This window comes from Phoxinus phoxinus (assembly GCF_949152265.1).
Source record: "Phoxinus phoxinus genome assembly, chromosome: 15".
Lineage (NCBI taxonomy): Eukaryota > Metazoa > Chordata > Actinopteri > Cypriniformes > Leuciscidae > Phoxinus > Phoxinus phoxinus.
The window spans coordinates 32421870-32440050 of record NC_136890.1 but is presented as its reverse complement, the minus strand read 5'-3'; the positions used below and the strand labels follow the sequence as shown (position 1 = coordinate 32440050).

The 18181-nt window shown below is 36.7% G+C and overlaps 1 protein-coding gene across 2 annotated transcripts; it reads left to right on the top strand.

Annotated features, from left to right (window-relative positions):
• The first annotated feature begins 8808 nt into the window (after positions 1–8808).
• LOC307011889 (4-galactosyl-N-acetylglucosaminide 3-alpha-L-fucosyltransferase 9-like) lies at positions 8809–11900 on the top strand. 2 transcript variants are annotated; one of them, XR_013800512.1, is made up of 3 exons: positions 8809–8984; positions 9358–11364; positions 11483–11900. XR_013800512.1 is itself a non-coding variant. In XM_079637964.1 (2 exons), the coding sequence occupies exon 2, from the start codon at positions 9366–9368 to the stop codon at positions 10455–10457; it is 1092 nt and encodes a 363-aa protein (XP_079494090.1). In that variant the 5' UTR covers positions 8878–8984; positions 9358–9365; the 3' UTR covers positions 10458–11898. The 2 variants fall into 2 exon arrangements, 1 of the variants encoding a protein (XP_079494090.1); XM_079637964.1 differs by having other exon boundaries at positions 8878–8984; positions 9358–11898.
• The last annotated feature ends 6281 nt before the right edge of the window (positions 11901–18181 follow it).

Genomic DNA, 18181 nt, shown 5'->3' with positions numbered 1-18181 from the left:
AAAGATAAAGAAACTGAGAGAAGGAGATAGAGGTGAGAAATGGAGAGCAGGTAGAGCAATAGCCTATTGCATACTGTGCCCAAAATAAGAATAACTTTATTACAATGGATTCCTATTTAACACAGATAAACATAAGTTCTTTGCCAATGACAGTGGAAAAATAATATGCCCCCGAACCCCCTAGCCAGATCACTTTTGGCCCCTCTGTATTTATAAAACCCTGTGTGCGGATATTGCACTGAATAGAAAATTATATTTTTGAAAAATACAATGAATTACAAGGCTGTACAGAACAGTGCACTATTGCAGACTTATATACTGAGGGTTTAATTACATTATTTTTAGTCAGTCGGGAACTAAAGTGGGCCGGTCAAGGTATGAAACTCCAGGGCTGAAAATGAGTCCCACTGTCTTAACCCTTGATTGAACATTACTGCATTACATTTTGCACAGCATTTGATGTTTCTTAAACTTTGTTTTACATACCACACGGCCCCATCAGTAAGAACCCCTAATAAAGAGCCATGCAATATAGTAATAGTAATAATTCATACAATTTACCAAATCAGCGAATTCATATGATATTGTACAAGAGTACTCGTACAAATGACTGTTTATATCAGAACATGTATAATATTAAGTCCATTGTATTCTTTATTAACCTTTACATATTGACGCTGTCTCTTCTTGTTCCAACAGTATGATATCTTTCTACATGGTGATTTGTATTGAACACATCTGTTTATGAACAAGACGAGACGTGCGGATCTATATGCAATATTTATTCCAAAACATGGTCATAATACAGGCAAGATCAAGAAACAGCAAACCGGTATGGCAGAGGCATGACACCGAGTAATCCTGAGCAAGCGTGGGTAGACGATCGGCGAACAATATCCAACAGGGGCAAGGCAAAGAGAGATTATCCAGGTAAACAGCAATAATCCAAACGAGGTGCAAACAAAGGGTCCAAAGGGCTAGGCTAAGGGAGAATCCAGGAAGGCAAGACAAGACAAGGCAAGATTAAGATCACTGGTTGGGCTCTGTAGAGAAGCCTAACACTAACACTTGATGGAGTTTTCCTTGCCACTGTTGCCTTTGGCTTGCTCAGTTGGGGATATTCAATTTAATTAATCAATGAATAATACTATTGATTAGCATTACCAAACATGGACGTTTTATTATTATTATAATTTAATACTGTGAAGCTGCTTTGATACAATCTGTATTGTGAAAAGCGCTATACAAATATTCTTGACTTGACTTGACTTAAGGGAGTGCTATAACGCAATACAATATTCGGCCAGTCCAAGGCTTAAAGGATTAGTTCACTTTAAAAAAAACTTTTGCTGATAATTTACTCACCCCAATGTCATCCAAGATGTCCATGTCTTCCTTTCTTCAGTCGAAAAGAAATTAAGGTTTTTGATGAAAACATTTCTCCATATAGTGGACTTCAATGGGTCCCAAACGGTTCAAGGTCCAGATGACAGTGTCAGCGCCGCTTCAAAGGGCTTTAAACGACACCAGACGATGAATACGGGTCTTATCTAGCGAAACGATCGCTCATTTAAAAAATATATAAAAAAGTTTACGTTTTATAAGCACAAACGCTCGCCTTGCTCTGTTCTGTGATGCGTGTTCGTGACGTCACGTAATACGCAATTACTTTGAATTCACCGAGTCAGTGTTTACAAATGTGCGGAAGGAGGACCATATACACATATTCAAATGTCTTTGTGTCAGTTTATCGTTTAAAATGCCCATTGCGTGTGCGTATCCTGGTGTTGTAATATTAAAAAGCCTAAAAGAACATTTTCGTCAGGACAGAAATTTTTTACTTTTCATAGAAGCGTGACCTTTACAACGTAATTGCGTATTACGTGACGTCACGAACGCGCATCACAGAACAGAGCAAGGCGAGCGTTTGTGCTTATAAAACGTAAACTTTTTTATTTATTTTTGAAATGACCGATCGTTTCGCTAGATAAGACCCGTATTCATCGTCTGGTGTCGTTTAAAGCCCGTTGAAGCGGCGCTGACACTGTCATCTGGACCTTGAACCGTTTGGATCCCAGTGAAGTCCATTATATGGAGAAATGTTTTCATCAAAAACCTTAATTTCTTTTCGAGACATGGACATCTTGGATGACATCGGGGTGAGTAAATTATCAGCAAAAGTTTTTTAAAAAGCAAACTAATCCTTTAAGAGTGTGAGATAGTTCTCAGGTGTGACTCATGGAGCCTTCACGTGCTGGAAAAGATGATATTTTCCACTTGTGAACTGGTATTTACCAGTGTGTTGTGTTCAATTGCTTTTGTTGTCGTAATGTAGGGAAAAGATGGACTCACAGATCCAGACCTTAACAATTTTAGATTGCTTAAGTCATCTACTACTGCAAGAAGATGATTTATCAAAACTCAAACGGTAAATAATATGCTGTATATTTTCTAGATCATGAATAGTAGAGATTTGTTTAAGGACAAGTAGTTAATAGAGCTAATATTTCTGTTTTAGCTGCAAACGCTAGGTCTATGTGAAGCATAGCTACTAACCTAATATTTCCTTTACTACATTTTCAAAAGGTCAAAGGTTATCTCATCTCGGCAACTCGTGCATCAAAATATTCTACGAGCTGCCCAGTGGAAAATACCACATGACGGGGTGTTCATGTGCATTTTCTACGTCGGCTTTTGGTATTAGTATTAACCATAATTACCATAGCACGTGAAGGCTCCAATAATCCCCATCATTCATTGCATTGACAACACACAGCTGATTCCACTAATCACGCTCACACATCGTGATTGTCAATGCAGTGAATGATGGGATTGTAGTGAGTGCAAGAGTCCATGCTGTGAGCTGGTGACCTCTGGTGGTGACCAACCGGAAGTGCATGGACCAGATTCGTGACACATCCTTGGTGTGAAGCTTACTTTAAACAGCTTACAACAATACTGGCAGCATGTAATCATCTTTAAAGAAATAAATATATTAATATAGCATGCTATTGAAGATATACAGCTTTTTCTAATACCGCCTTTCTCTCATTTTGTAAAACTTACACCCACGGCCACAATTCTGCCTTTCTCTGCATATTTCTCTTCATTAATGTCTCAGTTCCTGTCTTAATGTATGTGTTTAAACAACAATAGTATTTAAACATGGGGTCAGTAGATATTTCTTGTTTTACAGCTGAAATGGTGCAAGCCAGGCAAACCATGGTCTTGTTGGGGATGAGGAGTAAACATGGCCATCTCATATATCCATAGATATCTAGATACTGATACATATTTGTATATAGCTCCACTGTAAAAACAAATGTTGGTTTAACTTAAAAAAGCAAGTTGCCCTAAAATTTTGAGTTCGTTGTAATTAAAAATTTGAGTTAATACAATGAAGAAGAATGGTTTAATAAACAGAAACTCAAAATAGTATGTTATCTTCACACATTAGTTATCGAAGTTGATTTGACAAAAGATAAAAAGTTGTGATAACAAATCATGAAAATATTTTTTTACAGTGTAGAATGAGCAAATGCCATCATCTTTGGTGTTTGGGCAGGAAATGACTGAATATGGTGAGTACTACTGACACCTGGACCATATTCACCCAAAATATTTTTCTGGAGTTATTAATTGTTTTGTCTGATTGTTTGGAAGAGGATGACGCCAGTTGATGAAGAAATAGGCATGTTGTACTAAAGAGTTGTAAATACATTACTGATTTGTTATGACTGCTTCTGTTATGTTCTTATTTTCTACTTGTACAGAAACTACATCAAGAGGTAGAGGAGCCGATAGCTGGCACCGAACACACTCAATGCTCAGGTCCGTCTTCACGCAGTTGGTCAGTTCGCGTGGCCCAGACTAAAGAGAAATGGGTCTGAGGCCAGAGATGGTGGAGGTTTTGTTCACAGGAAATACATTTGGTAAATTGTATGAATTATCACTACTTCGACATGGCTCTTTATTAGGGGTTCTTACTGATGGGGCCGTGTGGTATGTAAAACAAAGTTTAAGAAACATCAAATGCTGTGCAAAATGTAACTGCAGTAATGTTCGATCAAGGGTTAAGATAAACACAGACATACCATTGGAAATGTTTGCCTTCGCAGCTTTTTGTCTGTAAACGCACAAGATGGCCGAATTCACCCCTCTCCACAAAGACAGGTTTAACAAGCCCTTGACAGCACTTCCTTTTCAGCTGAAACAAAGACACATATATACATGTTGAGACAGTGTGTTAAAAATGATCCGTGACCAAAAATTTTGAGAGGAAGGACTTTAAGGAAAGTTAATAACACATAAAATAAGGATACATTTATTAAAGCAAATCAGTTATAACTAAATGTGTTCAACATAACCTAATTTGAAGGACTTGTTCAGCCTCGCTGGAAGCTTCTTCAAGATCAGCACTGGGAGCTTTGAGTTCAAGGTCCCTGTTGAATCAGCTTTCTGACAGAATTGGTCAAATTTAGATTTTGAAAAATATGCCATGATGAAGAAGAGAAAGAAAGAGAGCAAAAATATGTGTAAATAAAGTACAGTTCAGAAAGCCGAGAGACAGACAGACAGTAAGTGAGCTTTTGCGAGAGATGGCCTCTTAAACGAGCTGATGGATTAAAGGTTGTTGTGGGAGATGGAGATGCGGAGCATGTGATCTGAAGTAACTGCAAGACAAAAAAATGTTTTTTTAATTACAATAACATTACAAAAAAGGTATTAAAGGCATGGCAAGTCCTGTGATTATTGTGGTGAAACCATGGTAAGTGTTGTGTTACTGTTTCAACTACAAATACCACAGTAAAACGACGGTTACTCTGGTAAAACTATGGTAAGTGCTGTGGGTACTTTGCTTTAACTACAAATACCACAGTAAATCTACAGTTACTGTGTTGAAACCATGGTAGGGTACAACCCCCCCCCCCACCTGTTTTTCCCAAAATAACCATTAGAGAAAGTCAAGATACATTTTTACTGTTCCTATGCACTACGTTGACAATGGGGATATACAAATCTCTATGGAGGAGCTGACACCAGCGACGTATTTGAAGTGAAGAGGATTACACGATAAGTGATATTATTTTCAGATATTAGTAAACAAGTGTTTAAGAGAATATTGTTCTGCAGGATATCTCAGTGATGTATGATAAATGAATAGTGAAGTCTGTAGTTTGAGAGCATACGTTAATTATATTTAAAAAAGGAAACAATTTTTTAAAAAGTCATAGCTTGTGGGGTAAAACGCCAGGGGGCATAGTTTCTCTCTATCATAATTACTATAACACATTTATGTCCATCAAATCATTTGTTTTGCACTTAATACAGTACAACTAGGTGGTAAAATCTAAATATTTGAACAAAACATGAAAAAAAATACCTCAAGTAAGCATTATAGCTAGCTAGCTAGCACAATTAGCTCACTGATGGAAGGTGGTTAGGTGACCCAATGATAAAACATAGTGGCTTTTAATGCATTTATTGAAAATATTTCACTACATAAATATACTCATAAGTTTAATATTTATTTAGGGTTTTCTGTTTATTTATTTATGCATTACAACATAATTTGTTTTGCAAGGCAGTTATATGTTATATGTATAAATATAATTGTTAAAAATTGTGGACATTCCTGAAATAAATATCAATATACATGTTGATACACTACTTGCCGTTTACTTTTAGAGATTAAAAACTACAGTCTGTTCATTTAGCTGTTGATCTATGAAGCAAACTTGTTTAAGAAAGGGGGCGTTTTACATAATATTTTCAGTCAAAATACTAATTAATTATGAAGGCTGAGCAATATTAATATTTGGTGAATAACTCCTGCCATAGTCACTCAAACTGGATGGCAATTCTAGTCACATTTATGTTTTGTTTCACAGTGTAATGTCACATTGTCTGGGACAGTGGAAGTTGTAGAGAATAGCCACACATGTGTATCAGTGCCTTCATAGCTTTCTTGCCTCATGGCTGGCTCCATCTTGTGGCCTGAGTAAGCAACTAACTTGCAGCTTTCCTGTCAGGCTTGTGCAAAATTCAGAATTTCAGAATTGACCTCCATTCAATTCATGAATTGGAATTTGAATTGAATTGACTCCGCCCCACAGGAAGTTGAATTGGAATTGGAATTGGAATGACAGGAATTGGAATTAAATTCATGGCATTTCAAAGAAATTCCACACAGTCACACAACAGAAAGAATGTGTTGAATCTCACATAGGCTACATTCAGTGTTAGGAATGTATGTGAGAGTGCACACACATTACAATGGGTAACCTATGGGTAATGGTTAACAGTTACTTTGAAAAAATGCAATTGCTTACCGTTACCCATTACCCATAAGTTACCCATTGTAAATGTTGTTTGGATTACTTTATTTTGATTGCTTTATCAATGCATTTATCAATTTCCTTTTCATTTGATTAGTAACAAATTGAATTACACATTTTACCTCAGCAATACAACTAAATACAATTACATTAATTTAGTAACTTAATAACATAATTTAATTACACGTAGGCCTAACTAGTCACCCCTCAACCCTGCATACATTTTGATCTAAAATATAGATGATGATCAAATTCTTGAAATAAATGACCCCCTCAATGTTGTTTAATTAGTTGTGTTCCAATGTTATTTTCATTTCAAAGTAATCAAATAATACATATACTGAAAGCTTCATTTGATAAACACTTCACTTAAAATATGTATATGAATTTATTCCATTTTTTATTGAATTGCAATTTTGCTTCATTTATTGAATTGGAATTCAGGAGTCATTCACAGTTAGATTAGATTGGATTAGATTAGCCTTTATTGTCTCCTGACGGAGAAATTCATTTTAGGCATTCGAGATAACAGATGCAACACAATATACATAACACATAACATGATTTACCTACACATAATTTACCATAATTTACCTACACACCACATCCCACATTCCTAGCACTTTCTATTAACACATGCTGTAGTCAGTAGCCTCTTTATCTCATTGCACCCACACACCCTATTTGTTGTTATTCAATATTTTTATAGAGAGTGGTACAAATGAAAATGTAAACCTATTCATTCTGCAGTTTGGTAACCTGTACCTTCTGCCCGAGGGCATCATCTCATACTCACTGTAAAGGACATGATTCGGATTTTTAAACTCTGCTTCCTCACCGCCTCCTCAAAAAGCTCATTAAGAGTAGGCCTAATTGATGTAAATTACATCTCCAATGTCAAAAAAATAACACAGTTCTAATAGCTGGGCACATAACGCAGTGTTATTGGTTGTAAGGGTGGAGAGCTCACAAAGTCTAACAAACTAGGAGAACAATCTTTAATCCAATTTACTTCAGGGAAATAGAGGGAGACAAGCTTCACAACACTTCTCAAAACAACATCAATAGCTACAGGACAAGGACCAGATTGAAACCGAGGGCTTATATATAAGGCAAAAAATAAATAAAAAGGAGCAAACAAGATAATTAACAAGGCCACTTTTTTTCTATATATAGTGTTGATATGGCAACTAGTAAATACTGTACGTTTTGTAACTAGCATGTGTGGAAATGTTTAAACCATGTGTTACAACTAACCCCGCGTTAGTTTGTGCCCCGCTCACCCCTGCTTATGTGTGTTTTCTGGAAAATAGTACCACTCAAACAAGCATTCAACCTCCCCATTGTATATCTGTCAACATACAACGGCGCTGTTGAATGCTTGTTTGAGTTGTGCAATATCCAATGTCCAGAAAACACACAGCTTTTTTCATGATTTTTCCCCTACAAGTATTTCGTGACTTTGTGTGGTTTGCTGTGCATGACTGGGCATTCATGACATGAGACCTTTGTCATGCGGATGCATTGTGTTTAAAGCACTAAACATCACAGGAAGCAGGCTTGTGCACCATTCAGAATTGAACTTAGTTTACTCTACAACAATTTAGACATTGGTATTTACACACAGGAGATATAGCCTACTTTCATGAATTTTAAAATCATGAATTGTTATCCTCATTTTTACTCGAGGATGGATCTGTACATTTCGTGATCCAGTTTATAGTCTCTGGATCGATAGGACTGACGTTACTGATCACGGCAGTGATGAAAGTGAGAGCGCGCACTTAGGCTATTTTCTTAAAGTAGCCTAGGCTATATTTATAATGCAATGCTAATCTCACCGAATAGCTACTAATAATATATTTGTCTGTCTCATTATGTGATAAGAAGACACATCAGTTTACAAAAGGACATTTCAAACATTAACATGTTATTATACGGTGTCTTTTGTTGGACAACAGGTTTATGAACTCTTCGCATTACAAGTTTGTGAAGAAGTTGCTTTTTCAAATGCACATTATAAGTGACACAAACTTGCAGTGCTTTCAGAGATGGCAAACAAAAGCAAACTTGCATGAACCAGCATTTACTAATCACAGAGCCGCTCTTCAGTAAAACGCTGTATAGGCTATACATAGGCTTTAGTTAATTAAATATTTAAAATTAAATAAAAAGTCAAATTACGATTTCGGTTCGATTTTAATTCATCTTGCAACCCTATTTACTAGGTAGGATAGGCTACCATTTGTCCATTCGAGTGCAAGACGACGAGAAAGTGAACTCAGTTCAGTGTGTTTTCTGGGCGTGTGCTTCGGGTGTGTGTGAAAACCTTTTGTCCTGGTCAAGCCCTGTTTAAAAAAAAACTAGACGTTTAATACTCAAACTATAATTACTCAAACTAGTTAATCAGGTTTGTTTTAAATACAGCTGCACCCACAGAAAATGTGAAAAATATTACTTTAACATTTGCATACTGGTTTATGATTGGTCCTGCAAGCACGGGTCCTTGAAGAGTGCAAACTGGTTTAAAACACAGCTCAGTTTGTACCTTTTTCTTGCAGAAACTCACATCCGTGTAATCCTCTTTTGTTGGACTCGCTAACTTTAAGTGACACAGAACTGCCAATTTCTCTCAGGGGCGTAATTGTGAGTATTTGTGTTACCTAAATTCATTCCAAATGTACAATGGCTTTAATAAGCAAATAAGATGATTTTGTGTACAATTTATGAATATTAATTAAATATTATTTGATGTATTGAAAAAAATCATTAAATATAAACTTATTTACTAAAAATGGCATGAACAAAAAAAAAAAAAAAAACGTTACAGCCATTGTAGTATCTTGTGTTTATTGTAGTATCTTGTATTTAAGTCAGTGTGAGAAACGAATTAATTAAATAATTAATATTTAACCAGAAACTGATTCTACGTGCCTTTTTATTGAAACAGTTTTTGTTGTTGTTGTTATTTTATTGCTGTGCTCAAGACTGAACAGTTTCTTTTAATGATTCTCTTTAGATCACAAAATGTCAAGCCTAAATATCAAAGGATTTTCAGTGCTTCGTCTGGTTACTATACTGACATTTGCAGGTCTCGCCTCTCTGACTATCGTCTACTACGTGTCCTCAACTCCAAACAACTGTGAACCGAAACATTACTTTGGAAATTATTTTGGTGAGAACAGAAGCTTCTCAGAAGACAAACCTGTTCTTCTGCTATGGGTCTGGCCTGAAAATTACAGGTTTGACTTCAGTGACTGCAAAAAAATTTACAATATTGATAATTGTCAGTTGACGGATGATAGATCTCTCACTAGCAATGCAGACGCTATCTTCATTTTTCACAAAGCCATCAGTTGGGACTTAACCAACCTTCCTCCATCTCCTCGTCCTCCGTTCCAGAGGTGGATTTGGTTTCATGTCGAATCACCGACCAACACTCAGAAGATACCAGGTCTGGAGAACCTGTTCAATCTCACTCTCAGCTACAGACATGATGCTGATATTCCTGTACGGTTGAAATTAAAGACCAGGAAGAAGCCAGATGAGGAGTTTGTGATTCCCAAAAAGGACAAACTGGTGTGTTGGATTGTGAGTAACAATGCTCCCTCAACAGGTGTCGGCACAAGGAACGAGTATTACCGAGAACTCAGCAAATACATCCAAGTAAATATGTTCGGAAAGGCTTATTCAAACTTTCTTGGTTATGACGAATACTATCCTACCCTAGCTAGCTGCAAGTTTTACCTTTCCTTTGAGAACTCCGTCCACAAGGACTACATCACTGAGAAGATAAACGGGCCGCTTGCTGCAGGAACCGTCCCTGTGGTTCTCGGTCCTCCCAGAAAAAACTATGAAAACTTTGTTCCCGGCGATGCCTTCATTCATGTGAATGACTTTCCAGATGCAAAGTCACTAGCAGAATATCTTCTTCAGCTGGACAAGGACGAAGAAGCTTATCGCAGGTTCTTTAACTGGAGGAAATATCTCTCTCCAACTCCTCATTTAATACAACAAAACCAAGAGTTTATTCTGCCAATTTGCACCGCCTGTGACCATATAGCACGACACCGAGAATATAAAGAAGCTCATGATATTTATGAATGGTATTTCAATTAATTTAAGGTCATATCAGATGTAGCGGCACATAAAAACAATCCATAAAGAGTGGAGGAATAACTTCTGTGACATGTTTTGATGCTTGCATGTTGTTTTATTTACAGGTTTACACGGTCAACAAAATATGTGCACTCACCCCCATTCTTCCATACGAACACACACAAACAACAGGGGTTTTAACCCCACTTAATTAATGACACTCCCATTATCATTATCATTCTACATCAGATTTGGTTACAAACAGTGATATTTCATACAGGGGTTTTGATTATCATTGCTAATGGTTGTTTAATTACACTAACGTTACAAGGACACGCCTCATGGTTATAAACCACTTTTTCTTTGCAATAGGTCAAATGTTATGTAAATGTCTGTTAGTTCAAAGTAAACCCAGATTTTGTTTCTAAGTAAACTTACAAGTGATCATTACTTATTCTTTTATGTTTAGTAAAAACCTGCTATCATTACTAAACAACATTAGTTGTTTGAACTATTTAGCTGAAAGATTCATTGCACTAATCTTAGCAGAGATAACTTGGTATGTTTAGTTTCATAAGGAAGGGGACGGGGCTAACTCAGAAACCTGCCTGGTCACGTGAAAAGACCCCAAGGCGTCCACGGGCCTCTACACCTGGCGGGACGACCACAGGCCTATTATTGAGAATTAACAGAGGTTTAGATGTTGATGAATTATTGTTTGATTTGTATAATGGTGATAAGTGTTGGCTTTAGTTGGGCTCTTGCCCTTGACATTTGAACATTAGTTTTTCTCTGGCTGCTTTATCTGTGTGTTTACAAGGCACAAATGTTGTAGCAAAAAACGCCAAGAGTAAACTGATCCAGTGACTGCATATTGATGTTGTCATCAATAAAGATTATAAGTCAGTATCACATCATTTCATCTAGAGTTTAATCTCTTATTGTCTGCATCTTACCATATGATTGATATGAAAGTCCTGTGATTTTTACAGCAGGAAATCCAACAGAATTGTTATAATTTGAACAATTGTAAAAACATTATGCAGATTTTTTTTTAAATGCCATGTTATTTTGTCACACATAGACATCAACAATCTGTCATGATTCTGTCCTCTAGTCGTTGAGTTCTCTAGTTCTGAGACAGGATCATGGCAGACCCATGTTTGTGTACAACACATGGTCTTTGGTTTGGGCCATGTGCTCGTGTCGTTACTTTACCCCGCCCCCTTGTTATCCCCGTGTGTCATGATTGTCTAGTTAGCATCACCTGTTCCCTTTATTAGTTCTCCTATTTAGTCTCCTTGTGTTTGCTGTCTTGTGTCGGTTCATTGTGATCCTTACCTCTCTGTGATCATTGTGAGTTTTGAGACCTTGTGATATCCTGTGAGTTTCCTGTTCCCGAGTATTGTCTAGTTATTGTTAGTCATAGTCATAGTTTGTTAGTAAATAAACTATTTGTTATACATCCTGTTTGCGTTTGGGTTCATCCGTATTTATCGTGACACAATCAGCATATGAATCAATCTCAACAATGGTGACACTCAAATGAAAAGCTTCTTGTTGCAATGCATGCTGGGTACCTGATAGTACACCTATACTCAAAACATTTTTAATGTGAATTAATGATTTTCAGTAAAGTCTACTGATGTAAACTTGATTTGTCTACTGCACCCACTTATGGTTTAGTTACTTCAACTTAAATTAGTAAGTGGAGTTCATGTGAAAAGGCAATTGATATTACAAGAGATTGTAAGTGAAATCAACATGGCATTCAGTGTTTTGAACTTAAAATAATAATTCCAAACTTTCATACATTTAAGTTAAATGCACTCAAGTTTTCATAACCCATTACTTAAAGTTTTTAAGGCAACCGGTTTCCTATAATTTTTTAAGTGAATTCAACTTATCCGGGCTTAGAGAAGTACATTATGTAATATACAGTTAGATTTTTTATGCTTATTTGCCTTATAAATAAATACATACAGTAACTGTACATGAACCGTTTTCGCACTGTCACATTCTTGATTGACATACCCCAAACCCCTGATTCACTCACCCCCATTCTTCCATACGAACACACACAAACAACAGGGGTTTTAAATGTAGTCCTTAAACCAACACAAATAGCTTTCAGTCACGTTACTGAACTGAACTCTATAGAGTTTATAAGTATCAGAATTGGGAGATATTCACAATTGCGAGAAAAAAGGTCAGAATTGCCAGTTCATATCTTGCAATTCCGACTTTATTTCTTGCAATTACGCTCAACGTGAAAAACGCTTAGAGGAACACGACAACTTTTTGGGACTTTAGCTTATTCACCGTATCCCACAGAGTTAGATAAGTGAATAAATCAAGTTTAAATAAATAAAATGTATTATTATTATTATTTTACCTCTTCTTGACCAGCTCATAAAAACAAAATAAACACTACACAAATTCTATGAAAACTGATAATGATATATGTTACATGTATATATAAAAAAAACACTATTATAAATACATAATACATAATATATATGGGCTGGTTTTATATGTCAATTGTTCCATTTTCTAATAGGTTTTATATATATTTTATATATGTGGATATATTTAATATATGTATATTTCATATGTGTACATATATTACATTTCCATATGGGGCTAACTGGGGAGCTCCAGTAAGCACACGGACGTCTACAAAGTGGATTTACATAAACCATATATATGTTAAAGATACTTACCTGTAGCTCAGTGGTAAGAGCAATGCGTTAACAGTGCAAAGTTGTGGGTTCAATCCCAGTGGATTGCACATCCCTATGTATAAATGTATAGGATAATTCAATATAAGTCGCTTTGGATAAAAGCGTCTGCCAAATGCATAAATGTACTAAATGTCTATTTAACATCGGACAGGAACATTTTTGATAAGTATTGCAGACGAGCACATCACAACATGAAATAGACATCTGAGTGATGTATGCTATTGTGTAGAATTGATTGTTGTGAACACTGCTTACATAGATAAATGTAAGTAAGGTAAATAAACAAATCTACATAAAGTAACTAAACATAAGCTATCTATTTTATTTGTCCATTAGTACTGTTGATAAATTGAGGAACATTTATGTTGGATAAAAAGGGAGTTTTCAACACATCAGCAACAACATGTAAATGTATAAATCAACATGTATATTGTCTGGATGTTACAGGGATAGATGAGCACACACTTGTGCTTCCGGTCCGGTGGAGAGTGGCCAATGAAGCAGAATGCTGCCATCAAAGGGTAAGAGTGAGTATTGTTGGAAACTAGTAAGCAAAGACCAGGAGACTCTTGTATCTTCAGCAGGATTCACATTTCAGTGATTGGGAACACGACCTGTTGGTATCTGCAGTCATCAAGTCTAACTAAGGCAGTGTACATTGTAGTGTTAGGGTAACAGTTAAGGGACCCGAGACCAGATATGATGAAAGAAGACCAGGAGTCGTGGAGTTCAATCAAAAAGATAAAAATTTACAGAAGAATAGTTTGCAGTTTCATCGGTAGAGCGAGCGTCAAAATCTCACGAGGAGGTCGCAAGCCAACTCTACCTTACACAAAATCATACACCAATTATACCATTTTGCAAGGGCAAGCATAGCATCATCATACATCTGATTGGCTAAGAGAACATAAAACCCTAAACAATTTTACACATGTGAGCAGATATAGGTGCCTATCTATCGCCATTAGTTAGGATAGCTGTCGCCATTCCTTAGATTTAGGTCTTGTGATGACCTCGCAGGTTAGAGGAGGCGCCCTCCTATGCGTCTGTGTGTTGTTGTCCCAAATGGTCAGGACCTACGTAGAAAGTCAAACGCACACACACAGAACACCACCAAATAACATCACATCAAGGCTGAAGAGTGCCCGTATTATCAATCCAGTTAACCAAAACATAGCGATAACATTTACTCCTCAGGAAGAAAGGCAGAGAAATGGCATTGCTCTCTAGAGAAAATATACATGAAAGAATACATTTAATATAACATGTAAAGCACTGTATAGCTTGATCATCTGAAGAACCATATGTGTCACCCTTGACCCCAAAGGCGTCGTGGTTTCCATGAACTACGTGCAGTATGTGTTCTGCGTGCATGGTCTTAGGCCAGGATTGGAATGCAGGTATTCAGAAGAAAAATATATTTTCACAAGCACACAACAACATAATATAGAAATGATTATGTGATAATGCATATAATTATTGTTTTGACCCAAAACAAGAATGTAAAGTAAGATAATTTTGTTACTCCTAATACAGAAATCAAATGATATCGTGCTGTTAAAATGACTGCTTTTGTATTATCGTGAGCTTAGAATTATAAGGTTCTATCTCCACTTTTGGTCGAAATTGAGTTTTTGACATAATCTGATCCATTAGGTGTTTATTAATGCCTGTGTGGTGTTATTTTTGAAAAAAAATATGTTTTGTTAGTAGTTATTAATAAAATAAAAATGTTCCATCTCAGTTTTGCCAGATGGAATGTAAAAACTTTGATGCTCAATATCTCAGAACTACCCAGAAACGGAGATAGAACCTTATAATTCTAAGCTCACGTTATGTTTGTGCAATTTTGTAGGATTCTGAAATTTCTGCAGACTGGTATATCATCATCATCATCATCACTGAGGATGAAGAGCCCAGAGCTGAATCCTGGAAATGGTGCCATGGATGAGACCCTCCATCACTCCACCGGCCCTTATTGCCTCAGATTGTGAAGCACAGCGCAGCGCGCAACAACCTCAGGCACAAGGCACGGCTCACCTCTGGCCAGGAAGATAATAGAGTGTGTTTTCAGCATGTCAAAGGCCCGCTCTATGCTTCTCTCACGGGAGTGTATGCTGTTGAGACGAGTACAGGTTCAGGACAGGCTCTCTGTATGAGGAGATGAGGCAGACGGTTCTCTCAGGCAAAGATGGTGTCATGTCCCTTTCCCATCCATGATCCGAGTCTGACTGCAGCAATGATGGACATGATGGACGGCAGCGACTGGGGAAGGTGGGAACGCTGGTCAGCTGATCCATCAGAATAAAGCTGAAGAATGAGAACCGCTGTGTTGAGATGGCAGTAGTGTGGGGTTCACCGCCTGGAAATACGGGATTGTTAGAACAATAAGTACAAAACTTTGTTTCATGTGTTGTTGACTTGTATATGTATTTATTTATTTATTGTGATGGTTACTTTTATTCATTCTTTTACTCATTTAATCATGTTTCTTATTGTTGTACGTAAATTCAATATTTCATTCATTTATGCATTAATTATTTGCTTTACTGAAAATTGAGATTTGTCTAGTGTGTATTCATGCATATCTATGTCATATGACAAAACAAATTACATTTAGCTTGTTTTACTAAAATGTATCACTTTCAGTTAAAAAAAAAAGTTATATAGTTCAGTATTGGTCAGCATTTATCTGTATTATTGTGTGTAAGTGTCGGGGTGGGCTAGCAATGCAATTCATTCTGGGGTAATCTTAATTTTTAAGTATAGTGATACTTACATTTTTCAACATCAACAGTCTTCACAAGATGTATGGAACAGATGTATTCACACACTGTCAAAAAAAATGAACAGTATCTCTTTGTGTAATGTTCAGTACTGGGAATAATTTGAATATCAAATAAAATTTTACCAAATGCAAAGTCAACATACTTTTTCCAGTAACAGTATAGGCCTACCTCTCTTTCCATGAAGGTGTCATATGGCGAACCTGAAATAATTAGTGTGTCTGAAGATCCAGGATGTCAGATGTCTAAGGTGGTTAAAACTTAAATTGATGCAATATAACTATAATAAATGGGATTTATTGGGCCAGATTTATACACATCGCAGATGTGCCTTTGCTCAAACATCCACGTAACGAAGTAATACAAGCAGGTAAAAGCAGGAGATAGGCCTATATATAACAATACATGATCAAATGAGAATTAGGAGAGAAGTGGGCCCTATTGTAACGATCTGAAACGCAAGTATCAAACGCGAAACGCAAGTAACTTTGTGGGCGGATCCCGGGCGCTGTTGCTATTATACCGGCGGGATAAACGACTCTTGTGCCCGACGCAAATCTAACATGTGTTGGTCTGAAGTCGCTTCATTATTCATAGGTGTGGTTTGGGCGTAACGTGAAATAAACCAATCAGAGTGTCCTCTCACATTGCCGGCGCGCTTGTTCCATGGCGTATTGCTATAATAACAGCGGGTTTGAAAGGCGCACGCAACTTAGGCCTACATGATGGTAACGGTGATTTCGCAAGTCTTCACATTTTTGTTTCGTGGTTCTTGACGGACAAACCACTTTGTCAGATGTCCTTATATAGGCTACCTGTAGCCTACAGCTAGCCTACCCCCCGAACGCAAGTTCATTCCCTACTTTACCGACGTGTCTGTGGAGGGAAAAGTCCGCTGTGTGTCGGGTGCAAACTAGGAATGGAATTTTTTTTTACACAAGCAACATAGCCTACACATCTGACCATACCATTTTCGTACAGTTGCACTAAAAGTGACAGAAGTCAAAATGTATATGTACAATGTGCATAGGCTACAGATGTAGGCCTACAAACAATATCAAAACTAAAATGTGTATTACACATTAAGTGTTACAAATAACCCCTTTACTGTCTATGCTAACCCCTCTGTCTGTTATTAACCCCGCATATAGGGTAAGTTAGGTAACAGACAGAGGGGTTACTTGTAACACTTATGTGTAACACACATAATTCAGTACTATTTTATCTGTATAGTTTGATATTGTTTGTACATCTGCATAGATATCAAAGATATCCATACATCCATCCCTCATCCAATCCTTATATTATGGATCAATGTCATGGATAGAGTTATGCAGCCCCAGACACCTACAGACTGATTTGCAATTGCGAACTTAAACATTCGTATGAAAGTGTTAGAAATAGATGCCATAAATTGTTGTCACTGTTTTTAAAATAGGCCTACCTAAATCACTTTATACCTATGGTAGGTATAAATTGTATTTTTAAGTAGTCTGATGTGGTTTGTGTATCTTGAGGATCTTGTTTAAATGTTTCTTCACGAGTTCACACTTACGAATAAGTTAGATAGAATAAATGGTATGTATAGGTCACCACTCATGCTGATTGGATATAAATGTTGATTACTGATTGTTGACAGCTGGTTGGAATGATGGGATAATTGGATCAATATTTGAACGTGCTCCTCCCGAACTTTGTTAATAAAACATCATTTGTTGTTGTGTAACTTGTATGCTTGGTGATCATATTTGTAACTATGCGTTGTTAGTATGCTGCCATTTTGGCCAGGTCTCTCTTGCAAAAGAGGTTTTAAATCTCAATGAGATCATCTGGTTAAATGAAGGTTAAATAAAAATCAGAAATAATAATAAAAACAAGCTCAAAATCAAATTTATGGGGTTTATTGCATGAAAGAAAGGCTATTTAAGTGATCAATGCATAATAAACAAATGTGGGGAAAAATCATCGTTTCTTTGTGAAAGTCCAACAAAGTTAAATGTGGCAATATATATATATATAATACTCAAACCTGATCATTTGTGTGGCTCAGTCAGTCGGCTTAGTTGTTGTAACACTGCGCTAAAACTTCAACTAACCCCGCTGTGTTAACAATATTTTAAGCCTATAACAGTAGGAGTTGCTGATATGTTTCAAAATGGGGCTGTTTTAGCCAACAAGACACTGATTAAGGTAATATAAAGTTAGATTTGGTGAC